Source organism: Suricata suricatta, chromosome 4, assembly GCF_006229205.1.
Source record: "Suricata suricatta isolate VVHF042 chromosome 4, meerkat_22Aug2017_6uvM2_HiC, whole genome shotgun sequence".
Classification (NCBI taxonomy): Eukaryota; Metazoa; Chordata; class Mammalia; order Carnivora; family Herpestidae; genus Suricata; species Suricata suricatta.
This window is the reverse complement of record NC_043703.1, coordinates 130,792,461-130,815,782: the sequence shown is the minus strand read 5'-3', so window position 1 is coordinate 130,815,782 and position 23,322 is coordinate 130,792,461. Positions and strand designations below refer to the sequence as shown.

At 43.9% G+C, this 23,322-nt stretch overlaps 2 protein-coding genes across 3 annotated transcripts in view; one reads left to right on the top strand and one right to left on the bottom strand.

Annotated features, from left to right (window-relative positions):
* The window catches only part of LOC115290713, a 30,686-nt gene extending 28,889 nt beyond the window's left edge, over positions 1-1,797 (bottom strand). Inside the window, exon 1 of the mRNA XM_029938540.1 lies at positions 1,740-1,797. The gene's annotated coding sequence lies outside the window, so the exon portion shown is untranslated. The remainder of the gene's footprint in view (positions 1-1,739) is intronic.
* A 128-nt stretch (positions 1,798-1,925) lies between these two features.
* Positions 1,926-20,787, top strand: LOC115290103 (zinc finger protein 514-like). Of its 2 annotated transcripts, XM_029937848.1 has the most exons (5): positions 9,492-9,576; positions 10,988-11,076; positions 15,436-15,562; positions 15,892-15,975; positions 18,516-20,787. In XM_029937848.1, exons 1-5 carry the CDS (start codon positions 9,558-9,560, stop codon positions 19,499-19,501), a joined length of 1,305 nt encoding a protein of 434 aa, XP_029793708.1. In that variant the 5' UTR covers positions 9,492-9,557; the 3' UTR covers positions 19,502-20,787. The 2 variants fall into 2 exon arrangements, with proteins under 2 accessions (XP_029793709.1, XP_029793708.1); XM_029937849.1 differs by lacking the exons at positions 9,492-9,576; positions 10,988-11,076 and adding an exon at positions 1,926-2,627.
* The last annotated feature ends 2,535 nt before the right edge of the window (positions 20,788-23,322 follow it).

Here is a 23,322-nt window from a genome sequence, read left to right as displayed (position 1 = left end):
TTCTCCTTAACTTTAATTCTCTGCAGCTTTTGACTGTTCTGACAAGTCCCTGCTTCTTCAAGTGGTTACTGTAATTGCTATGATTGATACTGCACTAGCCTTTCTTCCTACAAATAAAACTGCATCTCTGTGTAACTCTTTTTCCCAGTCTTGCCCGGGAAACATGGATGTTACCCAATGCTGTCTTTGTATGAAGTTCTTTTCGCTGTCCTTCAGAAAGTCCATCCACCTGATGCTTCCTTTTCCACCTCTACAGAGATGGTTCCCAATCTAATCCAATCTCTCTTCCAAACTTAACTTGCACTTGTTGAATTAGGTATTCTACCAGCATCTCAAAACCATCTTCCCCTATGCAACTCCCCAATCAACCCCTCTCTATGTTCTATTATTTTCCCAGATGCCCCCCAATTCAAACTTCTACCTTTCTCTCTTTCCTTGGTTTCAAATCAAGTTAGGCAGCAGATCATTTGACCCTTCTTCTGCATTGTTATTTTTATCCTTTCCCACCACTGACACCATAATTCAGGTCCCTAACAACTTGCATCAGGACTACTTTGCATTCCTAACTGGCTCCCTGCCACTAGTCCGTTCCCTCTCTCTAGTCCTAGATGTGATCTCTGGAATTAGTATCCCCAAATAGTTTTATTCCTGTCAGTCCCCAGATCACAACCATAGAATCCACCCTCCCTACTGTGTTTTGTCCTGATTTTCTATGTCCTCACACCAGTGTACTTTTCTCCACCCTTGTCTCCCACTATTGCTGGACACTTCACTCCAGTTAAAGTCAGTTCCCTCTCAAATCTGCCAAATGCTTTGCTACTTATTCCCTGTTTTTTTTTTTTAACCTCAAATCCTACCTCCTCCATGAAAGCCCCCTTTTCAAGTCCCCTAGCAACTAAAGAATGATTATTAAAGCATTCATTTTACTATTCATTCCTTCGAACTAGGAAAAGATTGTACATGATGATGTCAGCTGAAACAGACACATTAGGCATTAAGGTAGCTTTAATTATTGGTTTAATGGATAACCATATATATCAAATCAAGAGCTTTAATGGCTGCATCTCAGACTGGATTCACTAATATCCTTTTTTAAATCATAGATATCTTAGAGATGTACTTACTTCGAGAATTAAACTTGTCAATAAATTAAATAATAACCATAGGTTTCAACAATGGATTCCAACCGCTTAAAAGTTCAACTGCCATGGTTAAAATCAAATAAAACTGTTCAATGGTATAGTCTAAAAAATGACGTATCTATCCTTAAATGGGGGCCTCATACGAAGGCCCAAAGCAGGGGGCTAAACGAGACAATCTGTGAGTCTTTCTGGGAAGGTGGGAGGGGGCAGAGGGGGCGACCCTATCTATAGATTTAGAGTCAATTCCACCCGTGTTTATTAAACACCCATTATGGGAAGAAGGACGAAAAGAGCAGAGGAAGGCTCCAAACTTCCAACCTGGAAGTTGGGATCTGGCAGTACAGTGGATCTATGCTGACCGCTAGAAACAGTGCCCACACTCCACGGAACACATGCACACAGAGCGGGCGAGGGGCAACTTTCTGTCCGCACCTCTCCGAGCCGGGACGTCCACACACACAAACACACTCCGCAGGCTGGCTCCGCCCGCGTCACCCCGCTCTATTCCCACAGCACCTCCCCCAAGTTCTTAGTGTTCCCTTCTTTCCGCCGCTGCGCTCACTCCGCATCTCGAAGACAAACACCCGTAGCCCTCACCTCCGGCACAGAGTGCTCGGGACCCAGGAAGACGGCGCCTCTTCAGGTCGGGAGAACAATGCGCCTGCGCAAAAACTCTGACGTCCGCGCTCCCAGTCAATGTTCGGCCTTATCACAAACTCCATTCCCCAGAAGTCTCAGCGGTAGGCGCGCTTCAATATGACGTATGAAATTCTGCGCAAGCGCGTGCTTTTGAGAAAAGCTGGCCGCGCTGAAGGGGCTTGTTCTAGGCGACCCAGGAGTTGTAGCCGGGAGAGGGAGTGGTTGTGGATGCAACGGAGGCTTATGGTCACTCTGGAAGTACTGCCTGTGTTGATGTCACGTCTCTTCTGTCCTCCGATGGAAGGGCCGTCCGTAGAAAATGTGTGTAAACTCTTGCTCCTGAATGGACTCCAGGAGCCCTACCCTTGGTTTTCACTGCCCGGGAAGACCAAGAACGAGTCTCCTGGCGCTTCGAAGAGGCTTGTTTCTGCTTCAGCTTGTCCACTTTCAGGGATTTGGCTCTGAAATTTGAGCCGGAGAGATGCAGAATTTGGTTCTGAGGACGAGACTGGGCCTGAGGCAGAGTAAGCACATTTTTGCGCCGGAGGAGGAGAGCCCAGGATACACGTCTATACAAGCTGGGCACCGGGGCGGTCTATCAACGGTTTGAGCTCACACCAGCCTGCCTGCCTTGGTACTGATAGAAGGACCCTAGTCGGAGACGTCGTAGGGATTCTCAACTTTGGCTGCGTGTTGGAATTACCTGAAAAGCTTTGGACATATTGATACCTGGAGTCCATTCAGGAGCAAGAGTTTACGAAGAACTTCAGGTGATTCTAATGTGCAGGTAAAGCTAAGAACCATTGAGCTACAGCTTCAGAGAAGACTGGAGATTACAAGAATATGGTAACAGCCTACTTTGGGAACAAGTCTGTGCTTTCACTCAAAAAAACCTAAAATGCTAGCTTAGACAACCCATTGTTACCGATATAAATAAGACACAGCTGAACTCATGGTCCAAAGGAAAACCTAGATTGTACAAGTATAATACAATGCAGTATGTTCTATATATCACCTCTTAGACACTATGGGAGTACACGGAGGAAGCAACTATGGCTGAGAAAGTTAGAAAAGGCTTCCTATAACTTGTACACTTGAAAAAGAATAATTAAGAAAAACAAATGCAATCTATGCGGAGAGAAGAGCACCTGTAAAGATCTAGACTGGAGGACAAAAGTTCGAAGAATTAGTAGCAAGATGAGTGGCCAGTGGGTATTAGGGACTAATAATCATGATTTGGGGCCAGATTGGGGGGTGGTTTTGTACAGGAGTAAGGGTTTGGACCTTTGAAGATTAGGACTTGATTAAAGTCATAATGTCCAAGACATATTTTCTTGCTGTTCCTTCCTGTGTGGTGTTTGTTTTGACTTGGTCTTATGCTAAGAGTGGAAATTTTGGAGTCCTAGGTGAGTTTCCTTCTAGAAATCCCCGCCCCTGGGCAGGCCCTAGGTTTTATCTCTATCTTTGCTGACCCAGGTGACTGTCAAAGTGAAAGGTTAAGTTCTCTAGGGTTTAGCAGTGTAAAGGTCACGTTTGCTGCTCACTTCTCAGTGTTCTGGCTCTCCATTATTTTTTTTTTTAAGTTTGCAAATTCCTCATTTTCATGCCTGATCGCCAGTGTGTTTATAAAGATGTTTTCTAACTTTTCAGCATTTTTAGTGTTTTCAGTTAGGAGTTGTTCAGGGTGTCCAATCTGCCATGTTGCTGGAAAGTTTAAGAGAATTCTTCAGCTGATTTTCTTAAAAGAGAAAGGACATATGTGCTGGAGTCCAGCTCCAGCAGGTCCAGGGGGCCCTGAAAGGATGGATGGTGTCGGCAAAAGGTAGTGAGAGAGCCTCGAGTTTCTGAGCACCAGGAAGGCAGGCATCTCTGCTCTGTCAGTTTTTGTGTCTTTATTTATAGATCAAGTGTTAACATGACATCAAAAAGTGGAATTTTTACTACAAATAATTCTCAGTGATAAGATGCTTTAAAAAGTGTACAGAAACAGGTTTTACAGAGATATTTTTTTGCAGAACTACTCTAATTTCAGTGGGGTAGTTAATTTTTGCGGATAACAGGATTAACAGGATATTCTCAGTGAAAAGCAGATAAAATACACATTTGTTTAAACCAGTAGTAAATCTTACAACTAAGAAGATAGCAGGATGTTCTCAGTGAGATACAGGTAACAAACACACTTGTTTATATCAATGACGCTAAGATTCAGGCACAGGCTAGGAGCCATTCGGTCTGGCTCACAAAAGGAAGAAGGTTGGGGCACCTGGGTGGCTCAGTCGGTTAAGCATCCGACTTCGGCTCAGGTCACGATCTTATGGTTTGCGGGTTCGAGCCCTGTTTCGGGCTCTGTGCTGACAGCTAGCTCAGAGCCTGGAGCCTGTCTTCAGATTCTGTGTCTCCCTTTCTCTCTCACCCTCCCCTGTTCATGCTGTCTCTCTCTCTCTCTCTCTCTAAAATAAATTTAAAAAACAACTATAAAAAAAAAAGGAAGGTTTTTGCACTGGTTATTAAGTAAACCTTGTTATTGGATGTTGAAGGAGTAAGCACCATAATCGCCCTAGATGTGCCAGCCTCTGTATATGAGTTTAAGTTTTAACTACTCTTACCTATCCTCATAATGAATATCAGTATGAGGGAAGGTATTTATGGCATCAATTAGCAAAGGTATGTGCAGTAACTTATGTCCAGCTCTTGTTTGTTTCTTATCTCTAAGTTAGGCTCTTTTTCTCAGGGCCAGAGTTAATAGTAACTCTTGTGTTCTTTAATCCCCTCTATTACCTATGTCTTGGGTTTTTAAGGCTCATTAGAAGAGCCTTTCAACAAACATCTTCAGTGCTTTGTCTAAATTCTTTTTTGTAGAGGTGGGAATATGCTTCTTCTCATGAGGTATCTATGTGGAAAATATCAGTCTGACTTGGAACATTGTGAGGCCTAATCAATAACAGCAGTCCCATTTCCAATATGAGTCAGTAGTAGAAGGAGATACCAGTTTTGCTTCATAGCAGGAGCTGCGAAAACGTCTGCCATTTCCTTGCTGTGACTGTGTCACCCAGCAAGGCCAACGTGGCTCCCAGCGTGTATGGATGCTGAACAACCAAGAAACAAATACTTACTCATCTTGTCTAGAGTAAGACAGATGTCCACTAGGCCCCCTAACTCTGAGCTCTGACAAACTTTAGGATGTTATGGCTACCTGCTGCTGTGTAACAAACAACTCCAAACTTAGTAGCTTAAACCTCTGTATCATGCTAATATATTGTGTGGGAGAGGAATTTGGACAGGGCACTGTGGCAATGGCTTGCTTCTGCTTTACCATTTCATGATTTCTGGACTCTCAGATGGAAGGACTCAAATGGCTTCTCCACTAGTCTGCTACCTGAGCTGGCACCTGTGGCTGGGCTCCCTGGGGCTAAGGGCCAGAATTTCTACTTGTAGCCTCTCTTTGTCCTTGAACTATCACAGTAGGTAGTTTCAGAGTAATCAGTCCAGGTATACAGCAGCTCAGGACTCCAAGAGAGTGTCCCAGTGAGCAAAATAGAAGCCACATGGCCTTATATGAGCTACCTCTGAAAATCAATAGTGTCATTTTTATTGTACACTATTGATTGAAGCTGTTATAAGCTCGCCCAGTGTCAAGAGGAGGCACCATACAGCCCACTTCTCAAAGGGAGGTATATGAAAGAATCTGTGGCCATTAAAAACAAACCTGCTGGGGTGCCTGGGTGGCTAACTTGCTAAGTCCAACTCTTGATTTTGGCTCAGGTCACAGTCTCATAGTTTGTGGGATTGAGCCCTGCATTGGTTCACGCTGGGGCTCACAGGGCTCACAGAGCCCACGCTGACAGCATGGAGATTGCTTGGGATTCACTCTCTTTCTCTCTGTCTCTCTCCTGCTCGTGTGGTCTCTCTCTCTCTCTCTCTCTCTCCCTAAACATATATAAATAAACTTAAGAAAAAAACTACCAGAAAGGATTTTGACCTTCCCTCTCTTATGGGTGTTTCTCTCTGAGAAGTAGGGGTGCGGTTGGAATGTAGAATGAAGACATGGTTCAACAATTAATTAGGGACTGGCTGGTAGCTTTGTAGTGTACCTATTTCAACCGACACTTTTGCTCTCCCTCGCAGATCTGATTGTTTGTATTGCTTCCTGAAGTTGCTTCTACCAGCAATCTTTGCTCCTCCTGGTCACTTCTTGCAGTTCCAAGACCCCTCTTCTTGGACGCTTTTTGGTTTATTTCTCTGAGTATCTCTTCTTAGCTTCTGCTACCTAGTATTCTGTGTCCAGATCTACATCTTCCAATATCTATTAATCAAACTATCTTTTTTCATACCTGCCTGCCTACCTACCTCTTACAGAAGAAAGCATCATCTCTTTATATCATGGGGGCTTTTTAGAGGTGTTACTTTAGAGGAATAGCATAGGTCCTTAGTGGTATTTTCAGTTTTTCCACTCAGTCTATCGAGGAAGGAATGGTTGGTCCCCTAGCAAAGAGGTTTGACTACTTAGTAGTAATATTGTCTATTTTCTACTACCAACTTTCTTTCCTGGAGTGCATGTGTAGCATCAGAAGCTGGGTGATGGGGTGAAAAAGAAATATACAAGCACAATTTCACACTGTACCTGAAAAGCCACCTTTACTTCCAATACCCAGGTCTGATACCAGATTGGAATAGCTTTTTACTTCTATGTTTTTGTTTTTGTAATACCTTTTCTCAAAGTGGCCACCATTGGGGTATCTTTAGTCCACCCTCCATGACTGTAGATACCCAAGCCCTAATTGTGAACATGTTTCTGTTTTTACCATGGACTCCCAATCCAGGAAAGTTGGATGTTGTGTGATGATAAATGTTTGACCACAAGAAGGACCTGTAGAAAATTCTGTGCTTTTGGGGACCTGGCAGGCTCAGTTGGTAGAGCATGTGACTCTATCTCAGGGTTGTGAGTTCTAGCTCCATGTTAGATGTAGAGATTACTTAAAAATAAAATCTTAGGGGCACCTGTGTGGCTCAGTTGGTTAAGCATCCAATTCTTGGTTTCAGCTCAGGTCATGAGTTTATTGCTCATGAGTTAGAGCCCCACACTGGGCTCTGTTCTCTCTGTCTCCCTCTCTGCCCCTCCCCCACTCAAACTCTCCCTCTCTCAAGAATAAACAATTTTAAAAAATAAAATATTTTTTAAAATTCTGTGCTTCAGTTCTGCCTTACAAAAGCACCTTTCACATTTTTGTTTTTTGTAATTAGATCTTAAAATAGGGTAAGCCACCTCCTTCACGCTAATTTGATGTAGAGATGCTCTTGTTATCTGCTCTTCCTCTGGTAAACTATAGTTTGTCAATGCTGTTCCTAAAATCTGATGTTATCCATTATTTTTTCTATCTTCCATGGTAATAGAATTTTAGCCAGGCACATGTTTAATACATTTCTCACAGCTAGGTATTGTCAAGTGTCCTGGTAAATAGGATGTAAATGGATGTGCTGTACTGTAGCTCCTTAAGACAGCTTTCCTTATTGGACAGCTGGATCCAAGAGTACAAAGGAATGAATTATTAGTCTCCATGACAACACAGATGGATCTTAAGGGCTTAATGCTGAGTGACAGAAGCCACTCTCAAAAGGTTACCTACTATATAATCCTGTTTATATGACACTCTGGAAAAGGCAAAACTATAGGGACAGGACAGAACAGTGGTCACAATGGGCTGGAATGGGAGAAATGTTTGACTACAAAGAGGCAGTAAAAGGAAATGTTGAGGGGTGATGCACAAACTTACCAAGGTTGCTAGGAACCAGAGCTACCCTAACATTACTTGATATCAAGTGGCACATCAGAGCACTCTGGAAGAGGGGACATCCTTGTTAAACTGTTAACTCTCCTAGGTAACAAATGCACATTGTAATGTAGTCCTCTGGATCAAGCTCTGTCCCAAATTTAAGAGGACTGAAATTTCAGACACTGTGGCAGGCCAATGCCAAAAGCCACATCAGGGACAGGCAGCATCCAAGTTAATCTGAAGCAGTTGCATTTCTATCTAGTTATGCGGAGCCACCAATGAGATGACATTTTTCCCTAATTTGGACAAATTAGGTTCCAGAGCACAGAAGAGAACAGAAACTCCTGGGCCAGCCACGTTCCTCCTCTTCTAGGAGGAAGAGGGCTTGCTTGTTGGGCACTTGCTGTGCTATCCTGGCCATGTGTGCTGCCCCAAGGGCCAGCAAATAGTGACACAGAGATTGAAAAAGCAAGACGGGAAAATGGCGGGTTTTGCCCTGATTTAATGGGTTGTCCCTGAACCCCTAGATAGAGCCTATAAACCCACTCTCAGTCCTCACAAGCCCCCTCTCTGGCTGAGGGCTGCCTTCTGAGAGCCATCGTTTTATTATTTTTTTTTAAAGACATTTTCTCTTAAGTTTTTTTTTTGTGTGTGTGTTTAAATTTTTTTTTTTTTTTTTTTTTTTTTTTTGAGAGGCAACAGACAGCGGGAGGTGGGGTTCCAACTCACAGACAGGGAGATCTTGACTTGAGCTGAAATCTGATGCTTAAGGGACTGAGCCACCCAGGTGCCCTCAGCCATCATTTTAAATATTCATGCCGATTCTACATTTCTTTTAGGTCCTAAATGATACTCTTTCTGGAGCAGGAAGGAGTCCTTAGTCCTTTCTTCATTGACCCTTCACTGAATTCAAAACTTCGGGGCAGTGGGAGAAAGGCAGAGACAAGCGATGGCCTGTAGAATAGCAGTCAGGCACTAACAGCGAGCCATCAGTATCTCCTGGGCACCCGGTAAGAAATGTACCCAGAGAGCCAGCTGGAAATCCTTATTCGGCAGTTTCAGGGTAGGACCCACGCTTCTCTTTTTAACAAAAAGGAATGGTGGCTTCTGGTTGGAGCCTAAGATCGAAGTTGCTCCTAGGTTACAGCCGGCCGTGGGAACAAGGGGAAACCCTCTACTGACTTCAGTGAGGCACAGACAAGATACCATGAGACGACAGTAACGCCCACCCAAGCCTGCTCCGGCCACCAGGGCGCAGGCGCCGCTCTCCCCGCCCGGAGGACCCGCCCCACACGCAGGATCGATTGATCCTCGCGCGGCGGCCCGTTTGCGCAGGCTCGGGACTGATCTTGGAGGAGGTGCCAGGGAAGGGGTGGGGATTACTCTTTGTGGGTTCGGGGACGTAGGGGGCGCTGGCAGGTTCCGAGTCCTGCGCCCCAGCCCGTGACAGAATTGGAGGTGCCCCTCCTCCTGCCCGTCTGCGAGGGGCTGTGGGGGCCTGGAGCTAGGAGACCGAGTTGCAGGGCCAGTCCCGTGTCCCCGTGAGGCTCTTCTTCGAATCCCTGCTAGCTCAGGGCCGCGGGGGCGCACTGGGTACCGAGGTGGCAGGTGTGCCTACGGTCGGTCGTATCTCCTGGTGGTGTGGTAGTCATCACGGGTGTGGGTCTGCGTTGGAACTGGGTTCCACAGTCTGATCCCGAGGAGCTAGGCGGCGGAGCGAAGCCAGTGGGCCGAGGCCCGGCTCGTGAGGGATCCGAGAGCTCGCCTGAAAGCGGGGGGAACCCCACTACCCCGGGCAGCTGCGCTACGCGCCCGGACGGGAGTCTGGGTTTGACTGCCCTGCTCTGGGCCTTGCGGGTCGCCTGGGCGGCACTGCGCGGAGTGGGAATGCCCGATGTCACCTAGCTCGGTCCCTGCTCCCTGAGCTGTAAGGGAGGACCGCAAGGTTGCGGCTGCAGGACAGACATTTGGACCTAGTGAAGGACGTCGCCTCTTAGCCCCAGCTATGGACTTCACAGCATCAGGTTTGGCTCTCGAGGGTGGAGAGGGCCAGAAGCCCTTCTGGGGATTTAGTAGCGGGCCAAGGGGGAGGACGACCCTAGCAAGAGGTCGAGGAAGCCACGGAACCCTGTGGCATTTACTAATCATCCAGGCCCAGGAGCGTGAAGCCTTAGTATCCAGACACCATGGCAGAGGTGGAGGGGACGGCCGCGTTAGACTTCCCAAAAGCCAGAGAGCTGGGAGGGCTCTCCTGTGCGGGAGGGGGAGGGTAAACCATAAGCAAACCTATGAAGGAGTGGACTTGGCCAGAGATCAGAGGGCAGTGGGGCCGTTTAGAGCTTGTCACCATTTCCTCTCTTGCTTCATTAAGTAATAAGATTCCTCCAGGCGTTCTGGCTCAACTGTGTATGAGATTAGCATTGCACATGGGGGGGGGGTACTTCCTGTAGACACTTCTTCACTAGTGTTGGGGACAAGGCAATCCAGGTGACCCGAGTTTTTAAGCCATTTCTTTCTATGTTTGAACTCTCTTGTCCTTCACCAAGTGGACATTTAACTTTTCATTCTTCAGCATACATGCTCAAGGTCACACGACTGGCCAATGACAGAACTTGGCCAAATCTCTGGGACTACCAGAGATTTATGTCTTGTGTTTTGTAGACTATAGCACAGGAATCATCTCACTCTTTAGAAATTCAGACTCTCAACCCCTACCCCACATCCACAGAATCAGAGTCTGTTTGGCAAGATCCTCTGGAATCTCTACACACAAAGTTTGCGATGTGCTGGCCTTGCTGTGTGTACTATGCTGCCCACCACTTTTATGCTATGATCACATCTCTGGCATGGTTGCGGCTAGTTTTTTGTTTGTTTTCAGCCTTTAAAAATAGTATGATATAAAACCCTGTTACAGTGGGTTTTGCAAAGTATGCTTGCAGAAACCTGTGCTTGGAAACGTCTCAGGAAGAACTGACCTGTAAGCTGGGTTTCCAAGGATGAGAGGAAAGGTGTAACTTCTTTCCTTAGAGTGAATATCCCTCTAGGCCTTGCCCTGGGCCTTGTTATGTATTCTTAACCTTATACCACAGGCTATATTTAAAGTTCCTTGCAAGTCTTCTCCATGTTTATATTTTTTAAATGTCTAGTAGAGGACCTATATATTAGCTGCCCAGTAAGTAACTCCCCAGTGGAGCGGCCAAAATTTGGTGAGACTTCAGTTACCTGAAGCCTGCTGTGGCCTTTGGACAGGAGAGAGGGAAGAGAGCTCTCCTGTAGGATAGCTAGAGGCTGCCCCTCAGCTTCCTTTGACCCAGCTCTGTCCCCAGAATCACTAGGGTGACACAGTGACTCTTAAGGGATCTCCAGCTTGGGGAGTCTGAGAGCTGCAAAGGACATAAGGGTTAGTCTTCCTTATGGCTCCTTTTACCTTCCTAGTTCTCCCTTCTCAGGACCCTGCTCTTTCTCCAGAGAGATACCCGGGAGAAAAGGGAACAGCCAATTTATTCCTGAAAGCCAGGCCCCAGGTGAGTTGGGGTTTTCTTCATGATTCCTCAAATGACTGAACTGTGGTGTATTTGCCTCCTTTTCTCTGGAGCCTCTTTGTTCGTGGAAGGGAACTGACCCCAATTCCTGCTCTGCAGGTGGCTGAACCCATCAAGGTGGATGCTTCCCTCCCTGTCCCTGTCTAGGGCCCTCTCCTTGCCGTTCAGTATGTGCTCACACAGATCCTTTGGTTTATTTCTGTCAAGAGCTCTGCAGTGAGTACCAGGTAATGTGAGAGAGCCTGGTCTTGAAGGAGTGGCACTACCACTGAGAAGGGAGGACTCTGGTACCCAGGATGCAGCCCCAGTCACAGTAAGGTTGTGCATGGTTTGATGACAGATGGAAGTGGCACAGATCGGCCTTTCCATCAAGGTTTAATAAAAGGAGAATCAGTCTGTGCTGGCGAGGTTGGGGAGGGCTCATGGAGAGAAGGGGACAAGGATGTTCTGAAGGTAGGGACAGGTGGGGAGGCCATTTGAGGCTATGTCCCTGTTCAGATGTTATCTTCCTGGATTAGTGAGAAGATAGACTTAACTCCAGGCGGGAACACTCATCTAACTTCTCTATGCATTGGGTTTGCCAATTGTGAATTGAGAATGGTAATCATGTTAATGATACTGGTAAAAATAGTAATAGCCACTATGTACTGAGAACCAAATATGTATCAGGAACTGTTCTACACAATTTACTTCCACTAACTCATTTCATCTTTCAAACATTCTTATTCTGAAGAATGGCAACTGAGGTACACAGAGAGGTAACTGAGAAAAGCAAGAGGGATAAAGTAACTTGTTCATGGTTATCTAGTGCATAAGGAAGGGATCCTAATTCCAGATCCAGGTTGTCTACTCTTATTGAGTGTCTTAAGCACTCAATAAGCAACTACCTCCTATCGTTGCTGGAGTCTTCTGGCAAATGGTAATTCCTAGTCAGCTTCAGTTGTGATGGGGGTAAGCGGAGTGATGGTGACTGACTCTAGAATTGGATTCAGGTTTGGCTGTAGTAGGCTGGATGTGCAGAGAGAATCAAGTGGAAGGCTGTGGATGCCAGGCTGCATCGTTTCCTAGCATCCAAGATGGTAGTTTCATGTATTGTAGCTTAATGATAGACATTTGTATTTAATTTTCTAGCCGGTGTGGGAAACCCTTGCCAATAGAGGATTCTCACAGATAACTAGTAGAATAATAAATAAAGTTTAAATCTCTTTGGCCTTATTGTACACCATTCAGAGGTATATCAGAGTGCTTAATCTAGGTATGTTCTAGGAACAATGGCCTGGAGGTCTCAATGGCTCATAGTAACAAAGGTGTATTTCTTCTTTATGTTATGTATCAGTAGCGGGCCAGGTCTGACTGCTCCACACCCTCTTTGCTCTGAGATTCATGTAGAAAGATCAACTCTGCTCTGGAATATGTTGTTATGTGGCAGGGAAAAGTGCAGTGTCAGAACCAGGGGGTAGTTCTTCTGGCTTCTGCTTACAGCTCATTGGCTGAAACAAGTCATGTGGCTAAGCCTAATGTCAGTGAGGCTGGAAGCATTAATAAGCCTTCCATAGTGAGGGGCACCAGGGGAGGGGCAGTGAATATTCTGAACAAATAATCAGTCTGCCACTGTCTGTTTTCTTAGTCACAAGTATTCACTTCCCTCCCTCCACACACAATCTCTCCCCAAGAGAGAGAACTCCAAACCTCTATTTAGCTATCTAGTAGGAGCATCAAGATCAAAGTCTTGGATAGTGTGACGGCCTCAACATCAGATCTGGCTGTTTCTCCTCCGGATCTGGAGACCTTTGAACCTATGAAGTAAAAGGACACATTGTCTGAATCCATATATCCAACATACAGTGGAGTCATGCAGACAGGATAACCACAGGCTAACCACAATTAAGAGTTCAGAAAGGGGGAGTCTGGGAGGAGCCCAGCAGTCTCAGGTCTGTAGCAGCTATGAAGTTCCACTGGGCAGACTTGGTGAAAGACACTGGCCTTGGGACTGGAAGTCTTTTTGGTGCTCCCTCGTTCTGCTAGCTGGGTGGAGCTCCTCAGGCAGTGTTCTCCTTAGCTCTTGACTCTGCCCCCAAGTTCCTTTTGCAGTATCCTCCTTGGTCACGTATGAAGTGATACTGGAGGATAAACTCACTTGAGGGCTAAGCAACTTTTCCATCCTACCTGAGTAAGTTGATGGCCCAAGGATGTTTTCGAGTCATGAACATTCAGTGTAACTCTTGAAAATGTAATCAGCTTTTTATGTATTTGTTTTCTGTCACTTCCACATGTCAGCAATTTTACCCACAGTTCTTTTTCGTGGAACTTTTGGGATTTTTCTTGAGAAAGCCATTCTTTTAGTCACTAAGCAATTCAGCTGCCCTGAAAGGATTTACTGGGAGCCATCTGAAATTTTCAGAGGTTTAAACAAAAGGTTTGACTACCACACTGGAGTTTTGGTCCTTCTGTTAGGTTGAGTTTGTCATGTAAAAGCCTTATCTATATTGTCTTTGACCAAATGGGAACAAGAATTGGTTAAATCTCCAGCTCTGTAAGTATAGGATGTCTGGATACTTTCTTTTGCCTTCCATTTTTATTTTGCAAACTGGCCAACTCTTTAAAAAAATTTTTTAAGGTATTTATTTTTGAGAAAGAGAGAGAGACAGCGTGAGCAGGGGAGGGTCAGAGAGAGAGGGAGACACAGAATCTGAAGCAGGCTCCAGGCTCTGAGCTAGCTGTCAGCACAGAGCCTGACGTGGGGCTCGAACCCACAAACCACGAGATCATGACCTGAGCCGAAGCTGGAGGCTTAACTGACTGAGCCACCCTGGCGCTCCAGCAAACTGGCCAACTCTTGAGCTCATTTCTTTTTCTCGAGATATTTTGTCAACTTCTGCCAGTAACAACCACCTCACACTACTGATGTTCCAGCCTCTTCTCATAACACCACAAAGTCATTCTTACATTGTTCATCTTTCCAGTTATCACAGACAACTGTTTTAGCACACAGTTCACCACCAAATTACATGGGTTGCCGTAGCATCAACGAGTTTCTTTACTTTCTGTCCCTGAGTCAGAGTCACATATTTTAGGCTTTTGTGAGGGCAGAACCCTACTTTACGTACTAGTTTTTTTTTTTTTTAATGAGTCAGTTTAGGCTAGTTATGCTATAATAAAAACAGCAAAACTTCAAAGACTTCTACATTGAGGGTTTATTTTTTTGCCTGCATTATATGTTTCACATTCTATTTGTGAAAGCAGATATTGGACTCCATCTAGGTCAGTGGGACAGGAAATTCAATCCTGTAGGGAGAGCCAGTGAATATTTTGAACAAATAATATACTCTATCACAAGGGGTTATTAGAAGTGAGTTTTCCATATCTGATTATTTTGAACTGACTTTTACGTTAATGTAAAATTTTTACTTTGACTTGCTCTATGGAATCAATGTTTAAGTAGGATTTGACTTCTAAACATATTTTGGGAAAAGTAACAGTTTATACTGCATTTGTCTGCATTTTAGTTCATAGTATATGGATTATTGTACAATGTAAGTCAATTAAGTCAAATGGGAAGTGATCTAATTGCTGTTATAGAGGGTGACAGGATGCTTCTGGTTGGGACTCACAAACTGTTTGTCCCTTGTGGGGACCTGGGATCCAGGGTCTCACTGTCAATTTTGCATATTCAGGAATTGAGTAAGGAGGAATTGAAAAATGATTAGGTTGTGGGGGAGAGGATTCATGGTAATCAAACTCATAAAAGACTTAATGATTCATTATAAGACTACTTGGTACACTATCGCTGAACTGAGTGCTGGCCTGGGGTGGGGTGGGGATAGATTATTATAAATCCCCAATTATTTGATTTGGACTTAGTAAAAATTGTCATTAAAATCATAAGTCACAAGTTTCAAAGATAGTTAGAAGACTATTGATACTAGTGCTTTTGATAATGCAATGCATATAGCCTGTTACTTCTAGCTGATTCTAATTAAGTGTAAGTAAATTGACAGTAAAATCTCAGTTTAATGAGATGAAATGGATTACATTTCTCTCCCTTCCTAAGCAGATTCTGTAGGGCTGATTCTCTTGGGATGCTGCTTATATTTCTAAGCAGTGTGACAAGAGTTTTGACAAAAGCGGGCACTTAATACTTCCAAGTAGTAAGGAAGATACATTTCCTGAAGCAGCTTACATTATTTTTGAGATGACAAACCCCAAACTAGGCATTGAGATAAGCTAGGAACTCTTGGAATCCCTTCTGCATCCTAAGGTTCTACTCAGACACCCATCCACTCTTCTCCCTGGGGCTGTGAGTATGCTCCTAAGGATACAGGAGTGTATTCTGTGTTTCAGGATCTGATGACATTCAAGGATGTGGCTGTGGAATTCACCCAGTGGGAATGGGGGCAGCTGGATCCCTCTCAGAAGGACCTGTACAGGGAAGTGATGCTGGAGAACTTCAAGAACTTGGCCTCTCTGGGTGAGCTCAGCTCCTCCAAAGCCTAAAGGCTGCCTATTAGGCCTGCCATCTTTATTTCATTATTGTTTAAAAGCTTGGGGTTTCTAGGCCTGTTGGCTGAGTTTTGCCCTGGGGTTCTGGAATCAGACACATATTTTTCATTCTTAGGAAAAGTCTTGCTCCCTATGAAACTGTAACAAGAAATTTCAGGATTCTGCTCCTGATATTTTATAGTGCCTATTCTTTGTAGGTTCTCCACACATACAATATTTCTCCCCCAGAAAGATCTAGGGCTAAAGCCTCAGCCCCTAACATACACAGTCATGATCTTTTTCTTTCTCTACCATTAGGGCTTCCAGTATCTAAACCATATGTGATCTGCCAGTTGGAGGAAGGAGAAGAGCCCTGTGTGGTAGAGGGAGAAATCTCAACAGGTGAGTGAGTGAGGCCTAAGCAGCATCACAGGTAAGGACCAGCCCTAGGTAGGAAGTTGCCCTGAAACCTTGGTTAGGGAGCTAGCCTTTGAGAGGGTGAGGCTATTTATCAGAAGCCTTGCACCCACTACAGTATTTTGAAAAAATTGTTTAATGTTTATTTTTGAGAGACAGAGTGCAAGCAGAGAAGGGGCAGAGAGAGACAGAGACACAAAATCTGAGACTCCATGACAGTCAGCACAAACCCCAGCATGGGGCTTGAACTCATGAGCTATGAGATCATGACCTGAGCTGAAGTTGGACACTTAGTTGCCTGAGCTACCCACGCTCCCCTACAGTATTTGAATACTCATAGGCTTTTGTAATTACCTCTGGTATCAGGAGAAGAGATGTTCATTTTCTTCTCTAGCATTAAGCTTCCTTTGGTACCCATCTCTGCCTGCCCCTTCTGAATTCTTAGTGCCACTTGACATTACTAGATGTCACATGATCAATGTTGGATGGACTCTAAGGGGCAACAGTTGTAAATGGCCAGGCTATCTCATATCAGCAGGGTTAAGAGAGTTACTAAGAGACCAAACAGAACGTTTGAGTGGCCTAGAAATTAGGGGGTTACAGGCAAGGGCAGATGGATGGTGTCAAGAAGATCAAGCTGAGGACACCTCAAGCTTGATTAAACTGAGCTTCAACAGAGGTGGTTCCAGAAACAGAGACTACTCCTTGCCACCTGTTGATGTCATCTCTTTAAGACCATGTATTCCGAGGTGACTTAAGAGTACCTGATAGGCCTCACCTCTTGGAGCAGAATTCTAGACCCAGAGCTCTTCTACTTCCCATGTGTAGCCCAAGCACACCGGAGGAAGGGGACAGTCTGTACCGGTGTCCATCTCTTGAGGCAGAATCATAGCCCTGGGTCAGAGCTAAAGCTCAGGAAAGAAGTGCTCAAATCCCAAGAGCACAGACTGGGGCTCATAGGAGCCTAGGATAGAGGACAGAGAGGGAAGTTGCTGATCTCTGCTATATTAGTCTTCATCTTTTTTTTAAAAAGCTTATTTATTTTGAGAGAGAGTGCAAGTTTATTTATTTTGCACGTGTGCAAGTTGGGGAGGGGCAGAGAGAGAGAGGGAGGGAGAGAGAATCCCAAGCAGGTTCCCTGCTATCAGCACAGAGCCTGATGTGGGGCTTGATCTTCCATGAGATCATGACCTGAGCCAAAATCAAGAGTTGTATGATTAACTTACTGAGCCACCCAGGAGCCCCTTTCTTATTCTTTTCCAAATGAGAGCAAGGGTCTGATATCTGGATCTAGTCTCAAGATAAATATCTGTCTGTTTACAGTGCTCTACAAATATGGCTCTGTTTCAGAATCTCTCAGGGAGTTTGTTTAAACATCCAGATTCCCAGGGGTCACACAAGACCCATTGAGTCAGAATCTAGCCTCTGGGAGCACGGGCATCACTAGTCATTTACCTCTTAAAACACTTCAGACACTGTTATTTTACTAGTTTTCTATTGTTGCTGGAACAAATTACCACAAACTTAAAGACTTTAAACAACACAAGTTTATTAATTACTAGTTCATAGGTCAGAAGTCTGGCATGGGTCTCACACAAGATGTCAGCAGAGGTGTTCCTTTCTGGAGTGGCTAGGGTAGAATCTGTTTTCTGGTTATCTGAGTTGTTGGCATAACCAATTTCTTGCAGTTGTGAAACTGAGGTCCTAGTTTTCTTGCTGGCTGTAAACTGAGGAATGTTTACAGCTTCTAGAGGGTGCTACATTCCTTGGTTCTTGGTCCATTTTGTCCACCATCAAAGCCAGAAATGGTGGGCTGAGTCCCTCTCACCACATCTCTCTGACCCAGCCAGGAGATGTTCTCTGATTTTAAGGATGTAGGTGATTAGACTGGGCCCATCTGAGTAATTCAGGATAATCTCATCTAAAGGTCTGGGCCCTTAATCACATCTGCAAAGTCCTTTTGCCATGTAAGGCATTTTTTTTCATTGTGCTATGTAAGGCACATATTTACAAGTTCTTGGGATTAGGGTATGGATGTCTGCAAAGGAGAATTATTCTGCCTATCACAATTATATATAGTAATATAATACTGAGGTGCTAAGGAGACCTTGTGAGGGCATCTTCCTACCCTCTTCTCATCTCTACGATCTTTGGACTTCCCTTGTGTACTGCAATCCAAACACCATTTTTTCAGGTTTTCCTAATCTCCATTCACCTGCTTATCACTTATTCTTGATAACTCCAAAACGTCAGACATACACCATTCTTGAAAGAAACTGTACACATCTCAGATATTATTGTTGTTATTATTATTTTGAGTGAAAGAATTCATCTGAGGCAGAACAAAGGAGACAGAAATTTATTGAATACGCTGCAAGGAAGCAGTGGGCGGGATAGCAAAGGAGAGGATGTCTGCTTCAGATATTATTTTAAAGCTTCATTACCTTACATCCATTATAGGACTTTACTGCCTCTTGGCCCATGGAACAGTTAATAAAAGAATATCTTTTTTTCCCCCCATCTAGACTGGGAGAAAAGGCCTAAAACCAAGGAATCAATGCTGTATCAGGAAATTTCCAAAGAGGAATTATTCCAGGTAGCATCAATGGAAAAACATATCAGAGATGAACTCTGCTTCTGCAAACGGAAAGGAACCTGTGGTTGTGATGACCAGTTAGAGACACATCCAAAGAAACAGGAGACACATCCGAAAGAAATGTCAATCACTCACAAATCCACTACCACCCTTAGGATAGATCACGAATGGACTGAACTGGGGAGAAGTTTAGACTTAGGATCAGTCCTTTTTAACCAACATAATGTTCCCATAGGAGAAGGATCCTATAAATCTGACACAGAAGTCAGACAGACTTCAGGAAGAAATAACTCCCAGAGAACCCATCCAGGGAAGAAACCTTGTAAATGTAATGAATGTGGGAAGTCTTTCCATTTCCAGTCAGAACTTAGGCGCCATCAGAGATGTCACACTGGAGAAAAGCCCTATGAATGCAGTGAATGTGGGAGAGCCTTTGGTCATATTTCATCCCTTATTAAACATCAGAGGACTCATACTGGAGAAAAGCCCTATGAATGCAGCGAATGTGGGAGAGCCTTCAGCCAGAGTTCATCTCTTGTTCTACATTATAGATTTCATACTGGAGAGAAACCCTACAAATGTAATGAGTGTGGAAGAGCCTTTGGTCACACTTCATCCCTTATTAAACATCAGAGAACTCATACTGGAGAAAAGCCCTATGAATGCAGGGAATGTGGGAGAACCTTCAGCCAGAGTTCATCTCTCATTGTACATTATAGATTTCATACTGGAGAGAAACCTTACAAATGTAATAAATGTGGAAGAGCCTTCAGCCAGAGTTCATCTCTCACTCAACATTATAGATTTCATACTGGAGAGAAACCCTACAAATGTAATGAATGTGGGAAAGCCTTTGCTCATACTGCGTCCCTTATTAAGCATCAGAAAAGTCATGCTGGAAAAAAAGCTGTATGAATTCAGTGAACACAGCAAGGCTTTCAGCTGGAGTACACACATGGTTCACATTACACACATTGGAGAGAGCTCCTGTAAGTGTAATGTATGTGCGAAGACTTGGTTGGAAGACATTTAACATCAGACAGTACATGCTAAAGAGAAGCTCTATCAATGTCAAGAGAGAAGGTGGGCTTTGAGTCACACCTTGCCCCTTATCAAACAGCAGAGAATCCATACTAGTGAGAAACCATACATGTGATGGATTCGGAAAGGCTTTTGTCAGAGGATACACATTATTCAACATCAGACAGTTTCTACTGGCAAGAAGCCTTACCAATGCAATGAATATGGCACAGCTTTTGGTCACACATATTTTTCAATCAATCAGTCAATCAATCAACCAACCAACCAGTAAGTAAATAATTATCAGGTAACTCCTACTGGAGAGCAACTACAAGTGTGGTAAAAGCCATCTGTAATATGTCTTCCTTTACTAAGCACCAAGAACACATTAAAAGGGAAGCCCCATGAAACATTAACTGTGGGAAGACCTGTCAGAGCTCATCTCTTAAAAAGAATCAGAGAATTCATTCTTGAGAAAAACACTATGGAAATGGTGAATGTGGGAGTGCCTTTAGCCAAACCTCTTTCCTGTATAAACTTCAGTGAACTCACCCTACTAGTTAGAAACCCTGGGAATGTAATGGACTTGGAAATGCCTTTGACAGATTTCCCACCCATTTTGTACATCAGAGAATGTGTACTAGAGTGAGTCTTTGAATCTGCTGAAACTAGGAAAACCCACTAGTATAGTTCAGGCCTCAGCATACATTAAAGCTTCATTCCACAGAGAAACCTGGGAACTTAATGGATGTGGGGAAAGTTCCTTTCAGACTTGAGATTCATAAAACAAGAGCTGAAAGGAATCTGAGAAATCACCTAGTCTGGTGATTTTCTACCTGGTAGGGGCTCTTTATAACTGCTTCTCCTCCCCATTCTCTTTCTGATGCAAGAAGAGGTGTTACTGTGTGGGCAAGGAGAATGGAGGCTGAGCAAGGTGGAGCACCACCAGTGATTTAGCCCAACCATATTCTAGAGCTAAGGAACCTGATATGGAAGTGCCATGCCCTGGGCTGGGCCTCTTTCCTTCTAGTTCACAACTGCAGTTTTGAGATTGAAAGACTGAAGGTCTTCCTGTGCAAACCCCCTGTGCATTCACTATATGTTACCTTTCTCTAAGAGTGGAGTGGTGGGACACTTGGGTGGCTCAGTTGGTTGAATGTCCAGCATTAGCTTCAGGTCATGATCTAGTGGTTCACAGGTTTGAGCCCCGCGTTGGGCTCTGTCCTGACAGCTAGCTCAGAGCCTGGAGCCTGCTTCAGAGTCTCTGTCTCCCTTTCTCTCTGACCCTCCCCTGCTCATACTCTCTCTCTCTCAAACAATAAATAAAACATTAGGAAAAACAATTTTTATAAAGAAGCAGTGTTGTTAGATCATTAAGCTACTAGATTTGGAATTTTCAAAATAAAATAAAAAATCATAAACATTAAAATCATTAAAATATGGGAATTGTATAAAAATCAAAATTTCAGAAACATTATTCCAAGCGAAAGTAGCCAGATGCCAGACCCCATGTATTGTGTAGTTCCTTTCATAAGAAATGTCCAGAAATGGCAAATCTTCAGAGGCAAACTACTTTAGTGATTTCCTGGTGTGGAAGAGGCAATCAGGAATGAATGCAAATGTTACAAGGAATCTTATTGGAGTGATGCAAATAACCTAAAACTGGATTATGGTGCTGGTTGAACAATTTGGTAAATTTACTAAAAATCACTGAATTGTGCACAGAAAATGGGTGAAATTTATGGGATGTAAATTACACCTCAATAAAGTTTTTTTATATCAAATATACAAATGTACCAACTATTGCTAAACTACTTTTCCTATCTTGTCTGTTACTTCAAGCCATCTGTGTGTCTTTATTTTCTGTAATAGTTACCCCTAAGCTTACTGTGTCTCAAGTTCATATCATGTTGCCTCTGAAATTTATATGGAGAAACCAGGAGCAGGAGCTGGCATAGACCAGAACAGTCTTGACTAAAAGATTAGCTTATACTGAAGACAGTCCTTCACCCATTTTAAGTCCAGATGAGGAAGCTGAGCCCAGGGAATCAGTTCAAAGTGGGTCAATGCAAACAGGTGGGATCTAGGGGTCCAGCAGGCTGGCTAAGACAGAGGGGTGCACGCAGATAGAATGAGCAGGAGGCATCTGGACAGCTGAGATCAGACTGCCAGTTTAGGAACCTAGCAATCATGGAAATTTCTTCCTAGAGAGCCAAGTTGCACAGGAGAGAAATAGCAAATTTATTACATCAGTGATAGCTTAGTTTGCTCTATCTTTTCTCCCAGTGCCCTTCTCTAACCCCAACCGAAGTCACTTTATATACCTGAATACCTGTGACTTTATAGCTGGTCTTTGCCGAACGTCTGTCCCTCTCCTGTATCTTTGCCATGTTAACCATTACCAGTGTGTACCCACTGCCCCATCTGAAAACCTTTGTGAAGAGGGCATTGAATGCCTGCCTTAACATCCTGACAGAACGAACATCTAGCATAGACAAGCTAATTTGCTTGCCATACCTCAGACCTGTCTCCACACTCCCCTGCTGGTTCCACCGGGCTGTACTGCCCTCTTCACTTATCCAAAGACTAATAATCAGTCATAACCCTGTCAAACACCGCCCTCCTCAGGGAAAAATTCTCTTGAACACTGATGTGAAGTCCTAGCTTACTGATTTGTAATTGTAAAAGCATTTGTGTTTGCTTAAGATTTTTAAAAATGAAAGGTATCTTGTCTTGGGATAGTTCTTATTACTGTTTTGATCTATTTAAATCACTTGTTGTTATCAATTTGCCACTTTCTTGTCTCCTGAACCGGATTATCAGCTGCTTCAGGTAATTTCTCATACTTCCTCTCAGGGATGAGCAGATGTAGGTGCTTACTAACCTAATGTGTTAATTTGTAAAACTTGTATTACCCATGTTCTCTCGCTGCTTCTGACTGACTTAAAAAAATATTTTACTGTTCAGATATACCACATTAAACATTTTTATTTATTTATTTAAAGTGAGCTCTACACCCGATGTGGGGCTTGAACTCACAACCCTAAGATTAAGAGTTGCATGCTCTTCTGACTGAGTCAGCCAGATTCCCCTTACTTCACTTTTGTACTAGATGAAAAATTCCTTCTAGAAAACTACCAATTAAATATTTTCTTAGAAAAATACCATGTTGCTTGCTGTAATTATTTTTCAAATTCAAGTATAGAATGGCATCTTATGGAGGTGGGTTGGTATGTGTGTACATAAAAACTCATTGCTATTTTATTTTGTAGCACTATGATGACTTAACACACCAACTACCCAGAATTAGGCCGGACATCACAGATTAAACATACAGTACTCCACAAGGCTGTTCTCACTTCAGCCGTAAGTTTGGGGGTCCGTAGGCTACTCTTTTTTTTTTAATTTTTTATGTTGTATTTATTTTTGAGAGCAAGAAAGATAGAGCATGAAGGGGAGAGGGGCAGAGAGAAAGGGAAAACACAGACGCTGAAGCAGGCTCCAGGCTCTGAGCTGTAAGCACAGACACCATTGCGGGGTTTGAATTCACAGACCACGAGATCATGACCTGAACTGAAGTTGGACAGTTGGCTGACTGAGCCACTCAGGTGCCCCTCTAGGCTACTCTTCTGACCAGCTGGCTACAAATTTGGGAGTTCCTACTACTTTTTTAGGCTTGATAATTCTCTAGAGCAAATCTCAGGCCTCTGGAAAGG